The 21,339-nt window shown below is 50.8% G+C and overlaps 1 protein-coding gene across 1 annotated transcript in view; it reads right to left on the bottom strand.

Moving 5' to 3' along the window:
• LOC122545828 (adenylate cyclase type 5-like) overlaps window positions 1-21,339 on the bottom strand; it is a 145,461-nt gene that overhangs the window by 65,474 nt on the left and 58,648 nt on the right. Inside the window, exons 2-5 of the mRNA XM_087985500.1 lie at window positions 7,492-7,641; window positions 6,182-6,303; window positions 4,548-4,659; window positions 2,308-2,435 (exon numbers count right to left, since the gene is read on the bottom strand). Of these exons, the coding sequence (XP_087841626.1) occupies window positions 2,308-2,435; window positions 4,548-4,659; window positions 6,182-6,303; window positions 7,492-7,641 (512 nt within the window). The remainder of the gene's footprint in view (window positions 1-2,307; window positions 2,436-4,547; window positions 4,660-6,181; window positions 6,304-7,491; window positions 7,642-21,339) is intronic.

The raw sequence follows: 21,339 nt of genomic DNA, 5'->3' as shown, positions 1-21,339 counted from the left end.
CTGTCTCTCTGTCTCTCTCATTTGCTCACTGTCTGTGTCAGTCTCTCTCTCTCTCTGTCTCTCTCATTTGCTCACTGTCTGTGTCAGTCTCTTTCTCTCTCTGTCTCTCTCATTTGCTCACTGTCTGTGTCAGTCTCTCTCTCTCTCTGTCTCTCTGTCTCTCTCATTTGCTCACTATCTGTGTCAGTCTCTCTCTCTCCCTCTCTGTCTCTCATTTGCTCACTGTCTGTGTCAGTCTCTCTCTCTCTCTCTCTGTCTCTCATTTGCTCACTGTCTGTGTCAGTCTCTCTCTCTCTCTGTCTCTCTGTCTCTCTCATTTGCTCACTGTCTGTGTCAGTCTCTCTCTCTCTCTGTCTCTCTCATTTGCTCACTGTCTGTGTCAGTCTCTTTCTCTCTGTCTCTCTCATTTGCTCACTGTCTGTGTCAGTCTCTCTCTCTCTCTGTCTCTCTGTCTCTCTCATTTGCTCACTATCTGTGTCAGTCTCTCTCTCTCTCTCTCTCTGTCTCTCATTTGCTGAGGGAGTGGGTGCTGTGGGAGGGTCAGTGCTGAGAGAGTGGGTGCTGTGGGGAGGGTCAGTGCTAAGGGAATGGGTGCTGTGGGAGGGTCAGCGCTGAGGGAGTGGGTGCTGTGGGAGGGTCAGTGCTAAGGGAGTGGGTGAAGTGGGAGGGTCAGCGCTGAGGGAGTGGGTGCTGTGGGAGGGTCAGCGCTGAGTGAGTGGTTGCTGTGGGAGGGTCAGTGCTGAGGGAGCGGGTGATGTGGGAGGGTCAGTGCTGAGGGAGTGGGTGCTGTGGGAGGGTCAGTGCTGAGGGAGTGGGTGCTGTGGGAGGGTCAGTGCTGAGGGAGTGGGTGATGTGGGAGGGTCAGTGCTGAGGGAGCGGGTGCTGTGGGAGTGTCAGTGCTAAGAGAGTGGGTGCTGAGGGAGTGTCAGTGCTGTGGGAGGGTCAGTGCTGAGGGAGTGGGCGCTGTGGGAGTGGGTGCTGTGGGAGGGTCAGTGCTGAGGGAGTGGGCGCTGTGGGAGGGTCAGTGCTGAGGGAGCTGGTGCTGTGGGAGGATCAGTGCTGAGGGAGCGGGTGCTGTGGGAGGATCAGTGCTGAGGGAGTGGGTGCTGTGGGATGTCAGTGCTGAGGGAGCGGGTGCTGTTGGAGGGTCAGTGCTGAGGGAGTGGGTGCTGTGGGAGGGTCAGTGCTGAGGGAGTGGGTGCTGTGGGAGGGTCAGTGCTGAGGGAGGGGGTGAAGTGAGAGGGTCAGCGCTGAGGGAGTGGGTGCTGTGGGAGGGTCAGCGCTGAGTGAGTGGTTGCTGTGGGAGGGTCAGTGTTGAGGGAGTGGGTGCTGTGGGAGGGTCAGTGTTGAGGGAGTGGGTGCTGTGGGAGGGTCAGCGCTGAGGGAGTGGTTGCTGTGGGAGGGTCAGCGCTGAGGGAGTGGGCGTTGTGGGAGGGTCAGTGCTGAGGGAGTGGGTGCTGTGGGAGGGTCAGTGCTGAGGGAGCGGGTGCTGTGGGAGGGTCAGTGCTGAGAGAGTGGGTGCTGTGGGGAGGGTCAGTGCTAAGGGAATGGGTGCTGTGGGAGGGTCAGTGCTGAGGGAGTGGGTGCTGTGGGAGGGTCAGTGCTGAGGGAGCGGGTGCTGTGGGAGTGTCAGTGCTGAGGGAATAGGTGCTGTGGGAGGGTCAGTGCTGAGGGAGTGGGTGCTGTGGGAGGGTCAGTGCTGAGGGAGTGGGTGCTGTGGGAGGGTCAGTGCTGAGGGATCGGGTGCTGTTGGAGTGTCAGTGCTGAGAGAGTGGGCGCTGTGGGAGTGGGTGCTGTGGGAGGGTCAGTGCTGAGGGAGTGGGTGCTGTGGGAGGGTCAGCACTGAGGGAGAGGGTGCTGTGGGGGGTCAGCGCTGAGGGAGTGGGTGCTGTGGGGGGTCAGTGCTGAGGAAGCGGGTGCTGTGGGAGGGTCAGTGCTGAGGAAGCGGGTGCTGTGGGAGGGTCAGTGCTGAGGGAGAGGGTGCTGTGGGAGGATCAGTGCTGAGGAAGCGGGTGCTGTGGGAGGGTCAGTGCTGAGGGAGCGGGTGCTGTGGGAGGGTCAGTGCTGAGGGAGTGGGTGCTGTGGGAGGGTCAGTGCTGAGGGAGTGGGTGCTGTGGGAGGGTCAGTGCTGAGGGAGCGGGCGCTATGGGAGGGTCAGTGCTGAGGGAGGGTCAGTGCTGAGGGAGTGGGTGCTGTGGGAGGGTCAGTGCTGAGGGAGTGGGTGCTGTGGGAGGGTCAGTGCTGAGGGAGTGGGTGCAGTGGGAGGGTCAGTGCTGAGGGAGTGTGTGATATTGCAATGTTACTTACGATATCGCTTCGATCATATCGACTCCCATCTCAACACAGCAGTGAGCGTGATCAGGCCTTGCCTCTGGTAATCCAGACACACAGTAATAACAGTCTCCCAGAATCTTGATTCTTAAACAGAAGTTTTCCTTCAAAGGCCAGAGAGAGAGACAGAGAGACACAGACAGTGAGAGAGAGACAGTGAGAGAGAGACACACACACACACGGAGACAGAGAGAGAGAGACAGAGAGACACAGACAGTGAGAGAGAGAGAGAGAGAGAGAGAGACACACAGAGTGAGAGAGAGAGACAGAGACAGAGAGAGAGAGACACACAGAGCGAGAGAGAGAGAGAGACAGTGTGAGAGGGAGAGAGACAGAGAGAGAGACAGAGAGGGAGAGAGACAGAGAGAGAGACAGACAGAGAGAGGGAGAGAGACACACACACACACAGACAGAGAGAGAGAGAGAGAGACAGTGAGAGAGAGACAGAGAGGGAGAGAGACGCACACACAGAGACAGAGAGAGAGAGAGAGACACACAGAGCGAGAGAGAGAGAGACAGTGAGAGAGAGAGAGACAGAGAGGGAGAGACACACACACAAAGACAGAGAGAGACACAGACAGTGAGAGCGAGAGAGAGAGAGAGAGAGAGAGACACAGAGCCAGAGAGAGAGAGACAGAGAGGGAGAGACACACATACCCAGAGACAGAGAGAGAGAGACACAGACAGTGAGAGAGAGAGACAGCGAGAGAGAGAGAGAGACACACACACACACACAGTGTGTGTGACAGGGGGAGAAAAAGAGAGAGAGAGACACAGAGAGGGATAGACACACAGCCAGAGAGAGAGAAAGAGAGGGAGGCGCACACACACACACACAACCAGAGAGAGAGAGTGTGACAGGGGGAGAAAGAGCGAGAGAGAGAGTGTGACAGGGGGAGAAAAAGAGAGAGAGAGAGAGAAGGGTATCAGACGTGCACTGAGACAGCTGCATGCACATAGCAACAGGAGGCCATTCAGCCCCCTCTCCAACCTGTTCCACCATTCAATACTATCACAGCTCATCCCATTGCGCCCTCAGCTCCCTCTTCCCCTCACTCCACAACCCTCTTACTGGTGAACAATCTCTCCCTCTGCTCCTCTGATGTACTCACAGCCCCAGCATCCACCGCACCTTCTGGGAGGGGGGGGGAGGGAGCCTGAACTGCTCTGTTTCCCTCCCCTGACGGAATTTCCCCCCGCCCACCCTCGTCTCTGGGATCGACCGGGGGATCCTAGTCTGACACTCCCACACCCCGTTCCTGGAGGAAAGGGGAATGGGGAGGGTGTGCCATACTTGAGCTGCGAAAACACCAATCCCTCGTCCATCCGGGGAACAGCTCCAGGACTGGAATGTCCCAGGGCCCTTCACCAGGAAAGGCTATGGTTCCATGACTATTCTTATAACCTGCTATACCCTACGTACCAGCCAGGGTTATTACACTGCAGGTCGTCAGAGAACCATCCAGCACGGAATCAGACCCTTCAGCCCGACTCGTCCGTGCTGACCCAGATACCCCTAACCTAACCCAGTCCCTGTTTGCCAGCACTTGGCCCATCTCCCTCTAAACCCTTCCCTGTCCACGTCCCCCATCCACCTTTTAAATGCTTGTCACTGTACCAGCCCCCACCACATCCTCTGGCAGCTCGTCCCACTCACTCACCACCCTCTGCGTGAAAAGGTTGCCCCTTTTACCCCTCTCACCCTAAACCTACGCCCCTCTAGTTCTGGACTCCCCCACCCCAGGGGGGGAAAGACCTTGTCTATTTACCCTATCCTCGCCCCCCTCGTGATTTTATAAACCTCTATAAGGCCACCCCTCAGCCTCCGACGCTCCAGGGAAAACAGCCCCAGCCTGTCCAGCCTCTCCCTGTAGCTCAAACCCTCCAACATCCTTGTGAATCTTTTCTGAACCCTTTCAAGTTTCACAACATCTTTCCGATAGGAAGGAGACCAGAATTGCACATAATATTCCAACAGTGGCCTAACCAATGTCCTGTACAGCCGCAACATGACCTCCCAACTCCTGTACTCAATACTCTGACCAATAAAGGAAAGCATACCCAACGCCGCCTTCACTATCCTATCTACCTGCGACTCCACTTTCAAGGAACAAAGCCCAGGCTCTCCCTGTAGCTCAAACACCTCAATCCGAGCTCTCTGTGATTGCGAGGCGATAGAAGGAGTACTGTCCCAGATCCCACCGGATGATACTCACAGCGGCGAGTTTATCAAAGCGAGCAAACAGCTCATTGAGCGTCATGACCAGTTCCTGCGCTGTGCACTGGGAGGCCAGGCTGGTGAACCCTTCAATGTCAGCAAACAGGATGCTGCAGAGGGGACAGAGGGTGACTGTCACTGTGGTGCGTGGCTGTTACAACCAGGAGAGGCAGGACGCACTGCCCATCAGCTCCACCCTAACCCGCCCGGACGGCGTCCCACCCACACCCGCTCCACCCCAGCCCGTTCCCCTGACCCAGCCCTTCCCACGGCCCATCCCACCCTAACCTGCACATCCCTGGGCACTACGGGGACAATTTTGCACGGCCAATCCCACCTTAACCTGCACGTCCCTGGGGCACTACGGGGACAATTTAGCACGGCCAATCCCACCCTAACCTGCACATCCCTGGGCACTACGGGGACAATTTAGCACGGCCAATCCCACCCTAACCTGCACATCCCTGGGCACTACGGGGACAATTTAGCACGGCCAATCCACCCTAACCTGCACATCCCTGGGCACTACGGGCACAATTTAGCACGGCCAATCCCACCCTAACCTGCACATCCCTGGGCACTACGGGGACAATTTAGCACGGCCAATCCACCCTAACCTGCACATCCCTGGGCACTACGGGCACAATTTAGCACGGCCAATCCCACCCTAACCTGCACATCCCTGGGCACTACGGGGACAATTTAGCATGGTCAATCCCACCCTAACCTGCACATCCCTGGGCACTACGGGGACAATTTAGCACGGTCAATCCCACCCTAACCTGCACATCCCTAGGCACTACGGGGACAATTTAGCCCGGCCAATCCCACCCTAACCTGCACATCCCTGGGCACTACGGGACAATTTAGCACGGCCAATCCCACCCTAACCTGTACATCCCTGGGCACTACGGGGACAATTTAGCACGGCCAATCCCACCCTAACCTGCACATCCCTGGGCACTACGGGGACAATTTAGCACGGCCAATCCCACCCTAACCTGCACATCCCTGGGCACTACAGGACAATTTAGCACGGCCAATCCCACCCTAACCTGCACATCCCTGGGCACTACGGGGACAATTTAGTACGGCCAATCCCACCCTAACCTGCACATCCCTGGGCACCACAGGACAATTTAGCATGGCCAATCCCACCATAACCTGCACATCCCTGGGCACTACAGGACAATTTAGCACGGCCAATCCCACCCTAACCTGCACATCCCTGGGCACTACAGGGACAATTTAGCACGGCCAATCCCACCCTAACCTGCACATCCCTGGGCACTATGGGACAATTTAGCACGGCCAATCCCACCCTAACCTGCACATCCCTGGGCACTACGGGACAATTTAGCACGGCCAATCCACCCTAACCTGCACATCCCTGGGCAGGACGGGGACAATTTAGCACGGCCAATCCCACCCTAACCTGCACATCCCTGGGCACTACAGGACAATTTAGCATGGCCAATCCCACCATAACCTGCACATCCCTGGGCACTACAGGACAATTTAGCACGGCCAATCCCACCCTAACCTGCACATCCCTGGGCACTACGGGACAATTTAGCACGGCCAAACCACTCTGGGAGAAAGAGGGAGGGAGAGATTGGGAGAGTTGCTGACCTGACATTGTCGTGTTTCTGAATGTAGATCTTGTGGAACATCATGTCTTCCTTCTTGGCGTTAATGTCTGCCTTCATCTCCATGGCAACATGACGAGGTAGGACGGAGAGGAGGAGACGTTCCTGGAGAGACACAGAGGGAGCGGGTGGTCCCTGTTAGGGGCGCTGATGGTGACCCAGGCAGGGGGCGAGAGAGCGCTGGGGGCTGGTGTCACGTCCAATTCCGAGAGGACAGGGGGGCCGACTCCCTCAGAGACCGGAATATCCAAACCCAGAGAGTGTCCTCCTCTGATCCTTCAGTGTTCCCTCAACACACACCCCTCTCTCTCTCTCTCTCTCTCTCTCTCTCTTGTTGGGGACGGTAACCCCCAGGATGTTGATAGTGGGGGGGGAAGGGGATTCAGTGACGGTAACGCCATTGAACGTCAACGGGGCGATGGTTAGATTCTCTCTCTCTCTCTCATTGGAGACGGTAACCCCCAGGATGTTGATAGTGGGGGAGGAGCGGGATTCAGTGACGGTAACACCATTGAACGTCAAGGGGGCGATGGTTAGATTCTCTCTCTCTCTCTCGTTGGGGACGGTAACCCCCAGGATGTTGATAGTGGGGGGGAAGGGGGATTCAGTGACGGTAACGCCATTGAACGTCAAGGGGGCGATGGTTAGATTCTCTCTCTCTCTCTCTCTCGTTGGAGACGGTAACCCCCAGGATGTTGATAGTGGGGGGAAGGGGATTCAGTGACGGTAACGCCATTGAACGTCAAGGGGGCGATGGTTAGATTCTCTCTCTCTCTCGTTGGAGACAGTAACCCCCAGGATGTTGATAGTGTGGAGGGAGGGGGATTCAGTGACGGTAACGCCAGTGAACGTCAAGGGGGCGATGGTTAGATTCTCTCTCTCTCACTCGTTGGAGACGGTAACCCCCAGGATGTTGATAGTGGGGGGAAGGGGATTCAGTGACGGTAACGCCATTGAACGTCAAGGGGGCAATGGTTAGATTCTCTCTCTCTGTCTTGTTGGAGAGGATAACCCCCAGGATGTTGATAGTGGGGGGGAAGGGGGATTCAGTGACGGTAACGCCATTGAACGTCAAGGGGGCGATGGTTAGATTCTCTCTCTCTCGTTGGAGACAGTAACCCCCAGGATGTTGATAGTGGGGGGGAAGGGGGATTCAGTGACGGTAACGCCATTGAACGTCCAGGGGGCGATGGTTAGATTCTCTCTACTAGCCGCATTGATGGACAGGAGGGGCACAGGCTCGTGTCGGGTGGGGAAGGGAAGGTTCCGGAAGGGATGGGTGACCCTCAGTACCTGCTGCTGGTTCTCTCGCTGTGAGTGTAACCGGGCCTGAATACAAGCTCGAGTCTCCCGAAACGCCTGCCTCTGGGATACTTCGGCAGGATAGTGAGTGCACACTCCGACGATGTGAGTACACAACAGGACCAGCACATTACAGCAGATCTGGGAAGGAAAGTACAGTCAGAGTTAGAGAGCAACAGAGACGTACCCCGCTGAATAAACCCTGACTCTGTACGGTTACACAGTGAGTGACCCTTACCCTGCTGAATAAACACTGACTCTGTACGGTTACACAGCGAGTGACCCTTACCCTGCTGAATAAACCCTGACTCTGTACGGTTACACAGTGAGTGACCCTTACCCTGCTAAATAAACCCTGACTCTGTACGGTTACACAGTGAGTGACCCTTACCCTGCTGAATAAACACTGACTCTGTACAGTTACACACTGAGTGACCCTTACCGTGCTGAATAAACACTGATTCTGTACGGTTACACAGTGAGTGACCCTTACCCCGCTGAATAAACACTGACTCTGTACAGTTACACAGTGAGTGACCCTTACCCTGCTGAATAAACCCTGACTCTGTACGGTTACACAGTGAGTGACCCTTACCCCGCTGAATAAACACTGACTCTGTACAGTTACACAGCGAGTGACCCTTACCCTGGTGAATAAACACTGACTCTGTACGGTTACACAGCGAGTGACCCTTACCCTGCTGAATAAACACTGACTCTGTACGGTTACACAGCGAGTGACCCTTACCCTGCTGAATAAACACTGACTCTGTACGGTTACACAGTGACCCTTACCCTGCTGAATAAACACTGACTCGGTACGGTTACACAGCGAGTGACCCTTACCCTGCTGAATAAACACTGACTCTGTACGGTTACACAGCGAGTGACCCTTACCCTGCTGAATAAACACTGACTCTGTACGGTTACACAGCGAGTGACCCTTACCCTGCTGAATAAATACTGACTCTGTACGGTTACACAGCGAGTGACCCTTACCCTGCTGAATAAATACTGACTCTGTACGGTTACACAGCGAGTGACCCTTACCCTGCTGAATAAATACTGACTCTGTACGGTTACACAGCGAGTGACCCTTACCCTGCTGAATAAATACTGACTCTGTACGGTTACACAGTGAGTGACCCTTACCCTGCTGAATAAACCCTGACTCTGTACGGTTACACAGTGAGTGACCCTTACCCTGCTGAATAAACACTGACTCTGTACGGTTACACAGTGACCCATACCCTGCTGAATAAACACTGACTCTGTACGGTTACACAGTGAGTGACCCTTACCCTGCTGAATAAACACTGACTCTGTACGGTTACACAGTGAGTGACACTTACCCTGCTGAATAAACCCTGACTCTATACGGTTACACAGTGAGTGACCCTTACCCTGCTGAATAAACACTGACTCTGTACGGTTACACAGCGAGTGACCCTTACCCTGCTGAATAAACCCTGACTCTGTACGGTTACACAGTGAGTGACCCTTACCCTGCTGAATAAACACTGACTCTGTACGGTTACACAGTGAGTGACCCTTACCCTGCTGTATAAACACTGACTCTGTACAGTTACACAGCGACCCTTACCCTGCTGAATAAACACTGACTGTACGGTTACACAATGAGTGACCCTTACCCTGCTGAATAAACACTGACTCTGTATGGTTACACAGTGAGTGACCCTTACCCTGCTGAATAAACCCTGACTCTATACAGTTACACAGTGAGTGACCCTTACCCTGCTGAATAAACACTGACTCTGTACGGTTACACAGTGACCCATACCCTGCTGAATAAACACTGACTCTGTACGGTTACACAGTGAGTGACCCTTACCCTGCTGAATAAACACTGACTCTGTACGGTTACACAGTGAGTGACTCTTACCCTGCTGAATAAACCCTGACTCTATACGGTTACACAGTGAGTGACCCTTACCCTGCTGAATAAACACTGACTCTGTACGGTTACACAGCGAGTGACCCTTACCCTGCTGAATAAACACTGACTCTGTACGGTTACACAGTGAGTGACCCTTACCCTGCTGAATAAACCCTGACTCTGTACGGTTACACAGTGAGTGACCCTTACCCTGCTGAATAAACACTGACTCTGTTCGGTTACACAGTGAGTGACCCTTACCCTGCTGAATAAACACTGACTCTGTTCGGTTACACAGCGAGTGACCCTTACCCTGCTGAATAGACCCTGACTCTGTACGGTTACACAGTGAGTGACCCTTACCCTGCTGAATAAACACTGACTCTGTACGGTTACACAGCGAGTGACCCTTACCCTGCTGAATAAACACTGACTGTACGGTTACACAATGAGTGACCCTTACCCTGCTGAATAAACACTGACTCTGTACGGTTACACAGTGAGTGACCCTTACCCTGCTGAATAAACCCTGACTCTGTACGGTTACACAGCGAGTGACCCTTACCCTGCTGAATAAACACTGACTCTGTACGGTTACACAGCGAGTGACCCTTACGCTGCTGAATAAACACTGACTCTGTACGGTTACACATTGAGTGACCCTTACCCTGCTGAATAAACACTGACTCTGTACGGTTAAACAGTGAGTGACCCTTACCCTGCTGTATAAACCCTGACTCTGTACGGTTACACAGTGAGTGACACTTACCCTGCTGAATAAACACTGACTCTGTACGGTTACACATTGAGTGACCCTTACCCTGCTGAATAAACACTGACTCTGTACGGTTACACAGCGAGTGACCCTTACCCTGCTGAATAAACACTGACTCTGTACGGTTACACAGCGAGTGACCCTTACCCTGCAGAATAAACACTGACTCTGTACGGTTACAGAGCGAGTGACCCTTACCCTGCTGAATAAACACTGACTCTGTACGGTTACACAGTGAGTGAGCCTTACCCTGCTGAATAAACCCTGACTCTGTACGGTTACACAGTGAGTGACCCTTACCCTGCTGAATAAACACTGACTCTGTACGGTTACACAGCGAGTGACCCTTACCCTGCTGAATAAACACTGACTCTGTACGGTTACAGAGCGAGTGACCCTTACCCTGCTGAATAAACACTGACTCTGTACGGTTACACAGTGAGTGACCCTTACCCTGCTGAATAAACACTGACTCTGTACGGTTACACAGTGAGTGACCCTTACCCTGCTGTGTAAACACTGACTTTGTACGGTTACACAGGAGTGACCCTTATCCTGCTGAATAAACACTGACTCTGTACGGTTACACAGTGAGTGACCCTTACCCTGCAGAATAAACACTGACTCTGTACGGTTACACAGTGAGTGACCCTTACCCTGCTGTGTAAACACTGACTTTGTACGGTTACACAGTGAGTGACCCTTACCCTGCTGTGTAAACACTGACTTTGTACGGTTACACAGCGAGTGACCCTTACCCTGCTGTATAAACCCTGACTCTGTACGGTTACACAGTGAGTGACCCTTACCCTGCTGAATAAACACTGACTCTGTACGGTTACACAGTGAGTGACCCTTACCCTGCTGAATAAACACTGACTTTGTACGGTTACACAGTGAGTGACCCTTACCCTGCTGTGTAAACACTGACTTTGTACGGTTACACAGTGAGTGACCCTTACCCTGCAGAATAAACACTGACTCTGTACGGTTACACAGCGAGTGACCCTTACCCTGCTGAATAAACCCTGACTCTGTACGGTTACACAGTGAGTGACCCTTACCCTGCTGTGTAAACACTGACTTTGTACGGTTACACAGGAGTGACCCTTATCCTGCTGAATAAACACTGACTCTGTACGGTTACACAGTGAGTGACCCTTACCCTGCTGAATAAACCCTGACACTGTACGGTTACACAGTGAGTGACTCTTACCCTGCTGAATAAACACTGACTCTGTACGGTTACACAGTGAGTGACTCTTACCCTGCTGAATAAAAACTGACTCTGTACGGTTACACAGTGAGTGACCCTTACGCTTCTGAATAAACACCGAGTCTGTACAGTTAAACAGTGAGTGACCCTTACCCTGCTGAATAAACACTGAGTCTGCACAGTTACACAATGAGTGACCCTTACCCTGCTGAATAAACACTGACTCTGTACAGTTACAAAGTGAGTGACCCTTACCCTGCTGAATAAACCCTGACTCTGTACGGTTACACAGTAAGTGACCCTTACCCTGCTGAATAAACACTGACTCTGTACAGTTACACAGTGAGTGACCCGTACCCTGTTGAATAAACCCTGACTCTGTACGGTTACACAGTAAGTGACCCTTACCCTGCTGAATAAACACTGACTCTGTACGGTTACACAGTGACCCTTACCCTGCTGAATAAACACTGACTCTGTACGGTTACACAGTGAGTGACCCTTACTCTGCTGAATAAACACTGACTCTGTACGGTTACACAGTAAGTGACCCTTACCCTGCTGAATAAACACTGACTCTGTACGGTTACAAAGCGAGTGACCCTTACCCTCCTGAACAAACACTGACTCTGTACGGTGACACAGCGAGTGATCCTTCCCCTGCTGAATAAACACTGACTCTGTACGGTTACACAGCAAGTGACCCTTACCCTGCTGAATAAACACTGACTCTGTACTGTTACACAGTGAGTGACCCTTACCCTGCTGAATAAACACTGTCTCTGTACGGTTACACAGCGAGTGACCCTTACCCTGCTGAATAAACACTGACTCTGTACGGTTACACAGCGAGTGACCCTTACCTTGCTGAATAAACACTGACTCTGTACGGTTACACAGCGAGTGACCCTTACCCTGCTGAATAAACACTGACTCTGTACGGTTACACAGTGAGTGACCCTTACCCTGCTGAATAAACACTGACTCTGTACGGTTACACAGTGAGTGACCCTTACCCTGCTGAATAAACACCGACTCTGTACAGTTACACAGCGAGTGACCCTTACCCTGCTGAATGAACACTGACTCTGTACGGTTACACAGTGAGTGACCCTTACCCTGCTGAATAAACACTGACTCTGTACGGTTACACAGTGAGTGACCCTTACCCTGCTGAATAAACCCTGACACTGTACGGTTACACAGTGAGTGACCCTTACCCTGCTGTGTAAACACTGACTTTGTACGGTTACACAGTGAGTGACCCTTACCCTGCTGAATAAACCCTGACACTGTACGGTTACACAGTGAGTGACCCTTACCCTGCTGAATAAACACTATCTCTGTACGGTTACACAGTGAGTGACCCTTACCCTGCTGAATAAACACTGACTCTGTATGGTTACACAGTGAGTGACCCTTACCCTGCTGAATAAACACTGACTCTGTACGGTTACACAATGAGTGACCCGTACCCTGCTGAATAAACACTGACTCTGTACGGTTACACAGTGAGTGACCCTTACCCTGCAGAATAAACACTGACTCTGTACAGTTACACAGTGAGTGACCCTTACCCTGCTGAATAAACACTGAGTCTGTACAGTTAAACAGCGAGTGACCCTTACCCTGCTGAATAAACACTGAGTCTGCACAGTTACACAATGAGTGACCCTTACCCTGCTGAATAAACCCTGTCTCTGTACGGTTACAAAGTGAGTGACCCTTACCCTGCTGAATAAACCCTGTCTCTGTACGGTTACACAGTGAGTGACCCTTTCCCTGCTGAATAAACACTGACTCTGTACAGTTACAAAGTGAGTGACCCTTACCCTGCTGAATAAACCCTGACTCTGTACGGTTACACAGTGAGTGACCCTTACCCTGCTGATTAAACACTGACTCTGTACGGTTACACAGTAAGTGACCCTTACCCTGCTGAATAAACACTGACTCTGTACGGTTACACAGTGAGTGACCCTTACCCTGCTGAATAAACACTGACTCTGTACGGTTACACAGTGAGTGACCCTTACCCTGCAGATTAAACACTGACTCTGTACGGTTACACAGTAAGTGACCCTTACCCTGCTGAATAAACACTGACTCTGTACGGTTACACAGTGAGTGACCCTTACCCTGCTGAATAAACACTGACTCTGTATGGTTACACAGTAAGTGACCCTTACCCTGCTGAATAAACACTGACTCTGTACGGTTACAAAGCGAGTGACCCTTACCCTCCTGAACAAACACTGACTCTGTACGGTGACACAGCGAGTGATCCTTCCCCTGCTGAATAAACACTGACTCTGTACGGTTACACAGCAAGTGACCCTTACCCTGCTGAATAAACACTGACTCTGTACTGTTACACAGCGAGTGACCCTTACCCTGCTGAATAAACCCTGACTCTGTACGGTTACACAGCGAGTGACCCTTACCCTGCTGAATAAACACTGTCTCTGTACGGTTACACAGCGAGTGACCCTTACCCTGCTGAATAAACACTGACTCTGTACGGTTACACAGCGAGTGACCCTTACCTTGCTGAATAAACACTGACTCTGTACGGTTACACAGTGAGTGACCCTTACCCTGCTGAATAAACACCGACTCTGTACAGTTACACAGCGAGTGACCCTTACCCTGCTGAATGAACACTGACTCTGTACGGTTACACAGTGAGTGACCCTTACCCTGCTGAATAAACCCTGACACTGTACGGTTACACAGTGAGTGACCCTTACCCTGCTGAATAAACACTGACTCTGTACGGTTACACAATGAGTGACCCGTACCCTGCTGAATAAACACTGACTCTGTACGGTTACACAGTGAGTGACCCTTACCCTGCTGTATAAACCCTGACTCTGTACGGTTACACATTGAGTGACCCTTACCCTGCTGTATAAACACTGACTCTGTACAGTTACACAGTGAGTGACCTTTACCCTGCTGAATAAACACTGACTCTGTACGGTTACACAGTGAGTGACCCTTACCCTTCTGAATAAACACTGAGTCTGTACAGTTAAACAGCGAGTGACCCTTACCCTGCTGAATAAACACTGAGTCTGCACAGTTACACAATGAGTGACCCTTACCCTGCTGAATAAACCCTGACTCTGTACAGTTACAAAGTGAGTGACCCTTACCCTGCTGAATAAACCCTGACTCTGTACGGTTACACAGTGAGTGACCCTTACCCTGCTGATTAAACACTGACTCTGTACGGTTACACAGTAAGTGACCCTTACCCTGCTGAATAAACACTGACTCTGTACGGTTACACAGTGAGTGACCCTTACCCTGCTGAATAAACACTGACTCTGTACGGTTACACAGTAAGTGACCCTTACCCTGCTGAATAAACACTGACTCTGTACGGTTACACAGTGAGTGACCCTTACCCTGCTGAATAAACACTGACTCTGTACGGTTACACAGTGACCCTTACCCTGCTGAATAAACACTGACTCTGTACGGTTACACAGTGAGTGACCCTTACTCTGCTGAATAAACACTGACTCTGTACGGTTACACAGTAAGTGACCCTTACCCTGCTGAATAAACACTGACTCTGTACGGTTACAAAGCGAGTGACCCTTACCCTCCTGAACAAACCCTGACTCTGTACGGTGACACAGCGAGTGACCCTTCCCCTGCTGAATAAACACTGACTCTGTACGGTTACACAGCGAGTGACCCTTACCCTGCTGAATAAACCCTGACTCTGTACGGTTACACAGCGAGTGACCCTTACCCTGCTGAATAAACCCTGACTCTGTACGGTTACACAGCGAGTGACCCTTACCCTGCTGAATAAACACTGACTCTGTACGGTTACACAGCGAGTGACCCTTACCTTGCTGAATAAACACTGACTCTGTACGGTTACACAGTGAGTGACCCTTACCCTGCTGAATAAACACTGACTCTGTACAGTTACACAGCGAGTGACCCTTACCCTGCTGAATGAACACTGACCCTGTACGGTTACACAGTGAGTGACCCTTACCCTGCTGAATAAACACTGACTCTGTACGGTTACACAGTGAGTGACACTTACCCTGCTGAATAAACCCTGACTCTATACGGTTACACAGTGAGTAACCCTTACCCTGCTGAATAAACCCTGACTCTGTACGGTTACACAGTGAGTGACCCTTACCCTGCTGAATAAACACTGACTCTGTACGGTTACACAGCGAGTGACCCTTACCCTGCTGAATAAACCCTGACTCTGTACGGTTACACAGTGAGTGACCCTTACCCTGCTGAATAAACACTGACTCTGTACGGTTACACAGCGAGTGACCCTTACCCTGCTGAATAAACACTGACTCTGTACGGTTACACAGTGAGTGACACTTACCCTGCTGAATAAACCCTGACTCTATACGGTTACACAGTGAGTGACCCTTACCCTGCTGAATAAACACTGACTCTGTACGGTTACACAGCGAGTGACCCTTACCCTGCTGAATAAACCCTGACTCTGTACGGTTACACAGTGAGTGACCCTTACCCTGCTGAATAAACACTGACTCTGTACGGTTACACAGAGAGTGACCCTTACCCTGCTGAATAAACCCTGACTCTGTACGGTTACACAGCGAGTGACCCTGACCCTGCTGAATAAACACTGACTCTGTACGGTTACACAGCGAGTGACCCTTACCCTGCTGAATAAACACTGACTCTGTACGGTTACACAGTGAGTGACCCTTACTCTGCTGAATAAACACTGACTCTGTACGGTTACACAGTAAGTGACCCTTACCCTGCTGAATAAACACTGACTCTGTACGGTTACACAGCGAGTGACCCTTACCCTGCTGAATAAACACTGACTCTGTTCGGTTACAGAGCGAGTGACCCTTACCCTGCTGAATAAACACTGACTCTGTACGGTTACACAGTGAGTGACCCTTTCCCTGCTGAATAAACCCTGACTTTGTACGGTTACACAGTGAGTGACCCTTACCCTGCTGTGTAAACACTGACTTTGTACGGTTACACAGGAGTGCCCCTTACCCTGCTGAATAAACACTGACTCTGTACGGTTACACAGCGAGTGACCCTTACCCTGCTGAATAAACACTGACTCTGTACGGTTACACAGTGAGTGACCCTTACCCTGTTGAATAAACCCTGACTCTGTACGGTTACACAGTGACCCTTACCCTGCTGAATAAACACTGACTCTGTACGGTTAAATAGCGAGTGACCCTTACCCTGCTGAATAAACACTGACTCTGTTCGGTTACACAGCGAGTGACCCTTACCCTGCTGAATAAACACTGACTCTGTACGGTTACACAGTGAGTGACCCTTTCCCTGCTGAATAAACCCTGACTCTGTACGGTTACACAGTAAGTGACCGTTACCCTGTTGAATAAACCCTGACTCTGTACGGTTACACAGTAACTGACCCTTACCCTGCTGAATAAACACTGACTCTGTACGGTTACACAGTGAGTGACCCTTACCCTGCTGAATAAACACTTACTCTGTACGGTTACACAGTGATTGACGCTTAGCCTGCTGAATAAACACTGACTCTGTACGGTTACACAGTGATTGACGCTTAGCCTGCTGAATAAACACTGACTCTGTACGGTTACACAGTAAGTGACCCTTACCCTGCTGAATAAACACTGACTCTGTACGGTTACAAAGCGAGTGACCCTTACCCTCCTGAACAAACACTGACTCGATACGGTTACACAGTGAGTGACCCTTACCCTGCTGAATAAACACTGACTCTGTACGGTTACACAGCGAGTGACCCTTACCCTGCTGAATAAACCCTGACTCTGTACGGTTACACAGCGAGTGACCCTTACCCTGCTGAATAAACACTGACTCTGTACGGTTACACAGCGAGTGACCCTTACCCTGCTGAATAAACACTGACTCTGTACGGTTACACAGCGAGTGACCCTTACCTTGCTGAATAAACAGTGACTCTGTACGGTTACACAGCGAGTGACCCTTACCCTGCTGAATAAACACTGACTCTGTACGGTTACACAGCGAGTGACCCTTACCCTGCTGAATAAACACTGACTCTGTACGGTTACACAGCGAGTGACCCTTACCCTGCTGAATAAACACTGACTCTGTACGGTTACACAGCGAGTGACCCTTACCCTGCTGAATAAACACTGACTCTGTACGGTTACACAGCGAGTGACCCTTACCCTGCTGAATAAACACTGACTCTGTACGGTTACACAGTGAGTGACCCTTACCCTGCTGAATAAACACTGACTCTGTACGGTTACACAGTGAGTGACCCTTACCCTGCTGAATAAACACTGACTCTGTACGGTTACACAATGAGTGACCCGTACCCTGCTGAATAAACCCTGACTCTGTACGGTTACACAGTGAGTGACCCTTACCCTGCTGAATAAACACTGACTCTGTACGGTTACACAATGAGTGACCCTTACCCTGCTGAATAAACACTGACTCTGTACGGTTACACAGTCAGTGACCCTTACCCTGCTGAATAAACACTGACTCTGTACGGTTACACAGTGAGTGACCCTTACCCTGCTGAATAAACACTGACTCTGTACGGTTACACAGCGAGTGACCCTTACCCTGCTGAATAAACACTGAATCTGTAGGGTTGCACAGGAGTGACCCTTACCCTGCTGTATAAACACTGACTCTGTACGGTTACACAGGAGTGACCCTTACCCTGCTGAATAAACACTGACTCTGTACGGTTACACAGTGACCCTTACCCTGCTGTATAAACCCTGACTCTGTACGGTTACACAGCGAGTGACCCTTACCCTGCTGAATAAACACTGACTCTGTACGGTTACACAGTGAGTGACCCTTACCCTGCTGAATAAACACTGACTCTGTACGGTTACACAGTGAGTGACCCTTACCCTGCAGAATAAACACTGACTCTGTACGGTTACACAGCGAGTGACCCTTACCTTGCTGAATAAACACTGACTCTGTACGGTTACACGGTGAGTGACCCTTACACTGCTGAATAAAGACTGACTGTGGACGGTTACACAGTGAGTGACCCTTACCCTGCTGAATAATCCCTGACTCTGTACGGTTACACATTGACCCTTACCCTGCTGAATAAACACTGACTCTGTACGGTTACACAACGAGTGACCCTTACCCTGCTGAATAAACACTGACTCTGTACGGTTACACAGTGAGTGACCCTTACCCTGCTGAATAAACACTGACTCTGTACAGTTACACAGTGAGTGACCCTTACCCTGCTGAATAAACCCTGACTCTGTACGGTTACACAGCGAGTGACCCTTACCCTGCTGAATAAACCCTGACTCTGTACGGTTACACAGTGAGTGACCCTTACCCTGCTGAATAAACACTGACTCTGTACGGTTACACAGTGAGTGACCCTTACCCTGCTGAATAAACACTGACTCTGTACGGTTACACAGTGAGTGACCCTTACCCTGCTGAATAAACCCTGACTGTGTACGGTTACACAGTGAGTGACCCTTACCCTGCTGAATAAACACTGACTCTGTACGGTTACACAGTGAGTGACCCTTACCCTGAATAAACACTGACTCTGTACGGTTACACAACGAGTGACCCTTACCCTGCTGAATAAACCCTGACTCTGTACGGTTACACAGCGAGTGACCCTTACCCTGCTGAATAAACACTGACTCTGTACGGTTACACAGTGAGTGACCCTTACCCTGCTGTATAAACCCTGACTCTGTACGGTTACACATTGACCCTTACCCTGCTGAATAAACACTGACTCTGTACGGTTACACATTGACCCTTACCCTGCTGAATAAACACTGACTCTGTACGGTTACACAGTGAGTGACCCTTACCCTGCTGTATAAACCCTGACTCTGTACGGTTACACAGCGAGTGACCCTTACCCTGCTGAATAAACACTGACTCTGTACGGTTACACATTGACCCTTACCCTGCTGAATAAACACTGACTCTGTACGGTTACACAACGAGTGACCCTTACCCTGCTGAACAAACAGTGACTCTGTACGGTTACACAGTGAGTGACCCTTACCCTGCTGAATAAACACTGACTCTGTACGGTTACACAGTGAGTGACCCTTACCGTGCTGAATAAACACTGACTCTGTACGGTTACACAGTGAGTGACCCTTACCCTGCTGAATAAACCCTGTCTCTGTACGGTTACACAGTGAGTGACCCTTTCCCTGCTGAATAAACACTGACTCTGCACGGTTACACAGTGAGTGACCCTTACCCTGCTGAATAAACCCTGACTCTGTACGGTTACACAGTGAGTGACCCTTACCCTGCTGTATAAACACTGACTCTGTACGGTTACACATTGACCCTTACCCTGCTGAATAAACCCTGACTCTGTACGGTTACACATTGACCCTTACCCTGCTGAATAAACACTGACTCTGTACGGTTACACAACGAGTGACCCTTACCCTGCTGAACAAACAGTGACTCTGTACGGTTACACAGCGAGTGACCCTTATCCTGCTGAATAAACACTGACTCTGTACGGTTACACAGTGAGTGACCCTAACCCTGCTGAATAAACACTGACTCTGTACAGTTACACAGCGAGTGACCCTTACCCTGCTGAATAAACCCCGACTCTGTACGGTTACACAGTGAGTGACCCTTACCCTGCTGAATAAACCCTGACTCTGTACGGTTACACAGTGAGTGACCCTTACCGTGCTGAATAAACACTGACTCTGTACGGTTACACAGCGAGTGACCCTTACCCTGCTGAATAAACCCTGTCTCTGTACGGTTACACAGTGAGTGACCCTTTCCCTGCTGAATAAACACTGACTCTGCACGGTTACACAGTGAGTGACCCTTACCCTGCTGTATAAACCCTGACTCTGTACGGTTACACAGTGAGTGACCCTTACCCTGCTGTATAAACACTGACTCTGTACGGGTACACAGTGAGTGACCCTTACCCTGCTGAATAAACATTGACTTTGTACAGTTACACAGTGAGTGACCCTTACCCTGCTGTATAAACCCTGACTCTGTACGGTTACACAGTGACCCTTACCCTACTGTATAAACACTGACTCTGCACGGTTACACAGTGAGTGACCCTTACCCTGCTGTATAAACCCTGACTCTGTACGGTTACACAGGAGTGACCCTTACCCTGCTGAATAAACACTGACTCTGTACGGTTACACAGTGAGTGACCCTTACCCTGCTGAATAAACCCTGACTCTGTACGGTTACACAGTGAGTGACCCTTACCCTGCTGTATAAACACTGACTCTGTACGGTTACACAGTGAGTGACCCTTACCCTGCTGTATAAACACTGACTCTGTACGGTTACACAGTGACCCTTACCCTACTGTATAAACACTGACTCTGTACGGTTACACAGGAGTGACCCTTACCCTGCTGAATAAACATTGACTCTGTACAGTTACACAGTGAGTGACCCTTACCCTGCTGTATAAACCCTGACTCTGTACGGTTACACAGTGAGTGACCCTTACCCTGCTGTATAAACACTGACTCTGTACGGTTACACAGTGAGTGACCCTTACCCTGCTGTATAAACACTGACTCTGTACGGTTACACAGTGAGTGACCCTTACCCTGCTGAATAAACCCTGTCTCTGTACGGTTACACAGTGAGTGACCCTTACCCTGCTGTATAAACACTGACTCTGTACGGTTGCACAGTGAGTGACCCTTACCCTACTGTATAAACACTGACTCTGTACGGTTACACAGGAGTGACCCTTACCCTGCTGAATAAACACTGACTCTGTACGGTTACACAGTGACCCTTACCCTGCTGTATAAACCCTGACTCTGTACGGTTACACAGCGAGTGACCCTTACCCTGCTGAATAAACACTGACTCTGTACAGTTACACAGTGAGTGACCCTTACCCTGCAGAATAAACAC

This window comes from Chiloscyllium plagiosum, unplaced genomic scaffold (genome assembly GCF_037043375.1).
Source record: "Chiloscyllium plagiosum isolate Xiang-an unplaced genomic scaffold, Cpla_swu_hap1 HiC_scaffold_53X, whole genome shotgun sequence".
In the NCBI taxonomy this organism is placed as follows: domain Eukaryota; kingdom Metazoa; phylum Chordata; class Chondrichthyes; order Orectolobiformes; family Hemiscylliidae; genus Chiloscyllium; species Chiloscyllium plagiosum.
The sequence above is the reverse complement of the archived record's forward strand: the minus strand, read 5'-3'. Positions and strand labels throughout refer to the sequence as shown.